This window comes from Palaemon carinicauda, chromosome 23, assembly GCF_036898095.1.
Source record: "Palaemon carinicauda isolate YSFRI2023 chromosome 23, ASM3689809v2, whole genome shotgun sequence".
Lineage (NCBI taxonomy): Eukaryota > Metazoa > Arthropoda > Malacostraca > Decapoda > Palaemonidae > Palaemon > Palaemon carinicauda.
This window is the reverse complement of record NC_090747.1, coordinates 39561948-39565989: the sequence shown is the minus strand read 5'-3', so window position 1 is coordinate 39565989 and position 4042 is coordinate 39561948. Positions and strand designations below refer to the sequence as shown.

The 4042-nt window shown below is 35.6% G+C and overlaps 1 protein-coding gene across 1 annotated transcript; it reads left to right on the top strand.

The window, feature by feature from the left end:
* Positions 1-439: 439 nt before the first annotated feature.
* On the top strand, positions 440-3360 carry LOC137617546 (uncharacterized). The gene is made up of 2 exons (XM_068347559.1): positions 440-1579; positions 2371-3360. The coding sequence occupies exons 1-2, from the start codon at positions 440-442 to the stop codon at positions 3358-3360; spliced, it is 2130 nt and encodes a 709-aa protein (XP_068203660.1).
* The last annotated feature ends 682 nt before the right edge of the window (positions 3361-4042 follow it).

Genomic DNA, 4042 nt, shown 5'->3' with positions numbered 1-4042 from the left:
GGAATTTGTTAGCGAAGCTATACAAGATTTGTTAGACAGAAACTTAATTGAAAAGTGCTTAGGAAAGCCTTATGTAGTTAATCCTCTGTCTGTTTCTGTGCAGAATTCAGGAAAGAAAAGGCTCATTTTGGATTTACGTGTAGTCAATAAGCACATTTGGAAGCAATCTGTAAAATATGAAGATTTAAAGGTTGTTCTAGCTTATTTAAAAAAGGGGTTTTTCATGATTAAATTTGATTTGACAAGTGCATATCACTTTATTGAAATTTATAAACCTCATACTAAGTATTTAGGTTTCTCGTGGACTGATAAGTTAGGCAATACCTTTTATTACAAGTTTCTGGTGTTACCATTTGGCCTGTCTAGTGCTTGTTCAGTTTTCACCAAAGTCACGAGGCCTCTTATAGCAAAATGGAGAGGCGATGGGAAATTTGTCATAATGTTTCTTGATGATGGTTTCGGTTGTGCACATAATGTATCAGAGTGTGAACAGTTAGCAAATCAGATTAAATCTGATTTGTTGATGTCTGGGTTTATTCCTAATGCGAAAAAGTCTGAGTGGATACCTGTGCAAGTTTTAGAATATCTAGGTGTTTTACTGAATTCCTTAGAAGGTACGATGTTAATACCTGATCGCAGGATATGTAAAGCTTTAGACACGATTTCTGGCATATTCCACGCTATTAAAATACACAGACGAGTTCCAGTACGCAAGTTGGCTAGCATAGTGGGACAGATTATTTCTATGTCATTGGTGCTAGGTCATTTATCTCAAATCATGACTAGATATATTAGTCTTGATATTCTAAGTGTTGCACATTGGGATGCTTATGTTCCTGTTTCGGAGGATAGTATAGAACAGTTAAGATTTTGGCAGTCCCATTTGAAACTTGTGAACATTGTAGATTTGTTTGAACAGGTAAAGTGGTCAAGGATAGTATTTTCTGATGCAAGTCACAGTGGATACGCAGGATATGAGGTTAACACTATCAATGGTGTATCCCATGGTCAGTGGACAGCTGTTGAAGCAGTTCAGTCGTCAACATGGCGGGAATTAGTTGCTGTACTGCGTGTGTTGCAGTCATTGAGTAAAGTTTTGGCAAGTCACAGGGTTAAATGGTTTTCCGACAATCAAGCTGTTACTTCTATTGTAAAGAAAGGATCTATGAAAAAACATCTTCAGGACATTGCAATTGAAATATTTAGAGTTTGCACAAGAAATTCTATTATGCTGGAGTTAGAGTGGGTTCCCAGGTCAGAAAATGATAAGGCTGACTATTTGTCAAGGATTGTTGATAACGACGACTGGGGTATTTCTGTTGAATTGTTTCAGTTACTGCAAAGTAGGTTTGGTCAACTACAAATTGATTGGTTTGCATCAGAGCATAATGCTAAATTGCCTAGATTTTACTCTAGGTTTTGGAATCAGTCTTCCACTGGTATTGATGCATTCACAGAGTCATGGCATTATGAATTTGGTCTTTTTGTACCGCCTATATCCATGGTGTATAGAGTCATTTGTAAAATGGAAGTGGACAGAGCGCGAGGAGTATTAGTTTTGCCATACTGGAATTCAGCAGTATTTTGGCCATTAATTTGCCCTAATGGCAATTTCATTGTAAATGTGATTGACTGGATAGATTTGCCTACGAGTAGAACTTATTATGTGAAGTGCAAAACTGGAAAGGGGATTTTCGGAAATGTTGATCTGAAGTTTAGAATGTTAGCTATGTTTATTGATTTTAAAGGGAGACAACGTTAGATTGGAGTGCTAACTAATATTTTATTGGCTTTTCTACCATGACAAACATTTGAGTAAACGGGGTATTTGTACATGTTGTAACTATACATGTACTGTTTGTTTTACAGTAGATTGAGAAGCTTTATATTATATAGCTTGAGGCAGTTTTGCCTGTTGTATACGAAAGCGGCATCGCTAAAGAAGGCGGCATCGCCAAGAGTTGATATTGTTGTACATGAGTATACCTGTCGATACTCAGTTATTTGATGAGTTGATATTTCATCGCTGTACATGAGTATACCTGTCGATACTCAGAGTTATTTGATGAGTTGATATTTCATCACTGTACATGAGTATACCTGTCGATACTCAGAGTTATTTGATGAGTTGATATTTCATCGCTGTACATGAGTATACCTGTCGATACTCAGTTATTTGATGAGTTGATATTTCATTGCTGTACATGAGTATACCTGTCGATACTCAGAGTTATTTGATGAGTTGATATTTCATTGCTGTACATGAGTATACCTGTCGATACTCAAAGCGACTTCACTATATAATGTATGTTCATGTCGTAATTTCAGATCATTTTAATTGATTCTTGGTTTATACATCTGTTTTTTCAGGCTCACAAAGTAGACATTGAAGCGTTACCAGAAGTCTTGGCGGGCAAGGTGGACCTTCTCCCGGATCTACTACAAAAGTCCAGAGCTGTCAGCACAAGTCGGAAATACGAAAACAGTTTCATTCGTTGGAATAAATGGGCTTTGAACAGTGGGTTAGGGAGAGAGGATATTTTGCCTGCTAAGGCATTTACTGTAGCTATTTACTTGTGTTCTTTAATTCAATGTGCTTCAAGTCCTGCTTCAGTTATTTCGGCTTTTTATGCTATCAAATGGTTTCATGAAATGTATGATTTTAAGTCGCCAACAGATTCTCAATTAGTGTGTAATGTTTTGGAAGCAGGAAAAAGAATTTTATCCAAACCAGTTGTTAAAAAGGAGCCTGTAACAGTAGGTATTTTGCTTAAAGTGTACAACGGGATTTATGAAGATTATAATCTGAAAAGTCAACGTATCATCTGTGCGTGTTTGTTAGCATTTGCAGGTTTCATGCGCAGTTCTGAACTCCTTAATATCAAGGTATCTGATATTATGATTTATAAAACTTATATGAGTATATTTGTAGAAACAAGTAAAACTGATAAATATAGAGATGGAGCATGGATTACATTAGCAAGAACTGGAACATGTTTATGTCCTGTGGACAATTCGAAGAAACTGATAGAATGGGCTAAATTAAAGCCCAGTGATTTTCTATTCTGTAATTTGTGTAAAACCCAAAATGGTTATACAGTGAGACAGTGTAACAAGCAGATGTCCTACACAAACTTACGTAACGAGTTTTTAAGAGCACTAGCTCCACATGTCAGTGATATTAAGAAATATTGTTTACATTCCTTAAGATCTGGTGGAGCTTCATGTGCTGCTAATAGAGGTGTAAAAGACAGACTGTTCAAACGTCATGGACGTTGGCTGAGTGATTCGGCCAAAGATGGATATGTGAAAGACTCTTTACAAGAAAGATTATCTGTTTCATTAACACTGGGTCTTTAATTGTATGTAATTTGGACTAATAAGTTTAATATATAAGCTGAACAGATTAGTTATTAGGTATATAATAATATTAATTATAATATTACGGTGTGGGAATGTCCCGTTCTTTATCGTTCATTCGGTATACCCAAGTGCTACATCTAACGATTTCCAAAATAAAATGTTGAAATGCTATTCAGAGTTTGTATTGTTTATTTGGTGAAGGTTTCGTAATGGTAATCAGGGAAATATAATTTTCTGTGTTTGAGGAACGAATTAGAAGAAAATTATTTTCCCTTGTTTCTAATGAAGTAACCGCCAGGTGGCGTTTCAAGTTGTTTTCGTGTTGTTAAGCAGTAAAGTAGTCATTCAGCTTTGGGTAACCGACAAGTAGACATCGATAATTTTTATATGAAAATATTTAGTATCTGTTCAGCTTATTATGAATGTAAAATTTCAAAATAATTATAAGCATTATGTGTAATCATGTTATGTTTTGAGTTTAAGAGTATATGCTGTACTATCAGTGATAGAGAGATGAAATGTCTTCATTCGGTATACCCAAGTGCTACATCTAACGATTTCCAAAATAAAATGTTGAAATGCTATTCAGAGTTTGTATTGTTTATTTGGTGAAGGTTTCGTAATGGTAATCAGGGAATATATAGTACTATCCTGTATTGTACTGGCCAAGGCCGAGAGA

What these genes read in the sequence shown, in the direction of transcription:
- LOC137617546 (XM_068347559.1), top strand. Translation starts at nt 440, where the DNA reads ATGTTTCTTGATGATGGTTTCGGTTGTGCACATAATGTATCAGAGTGT. An exon ending in TGCCATACTGGAATTCAGCA is followed by an intron (nt 1,580 to 2,370) that starts GTATTTTGGCCA and finishes CTGTTTTTTCAG; the next exon opens with GCTCACAAAGTAGACATTGA.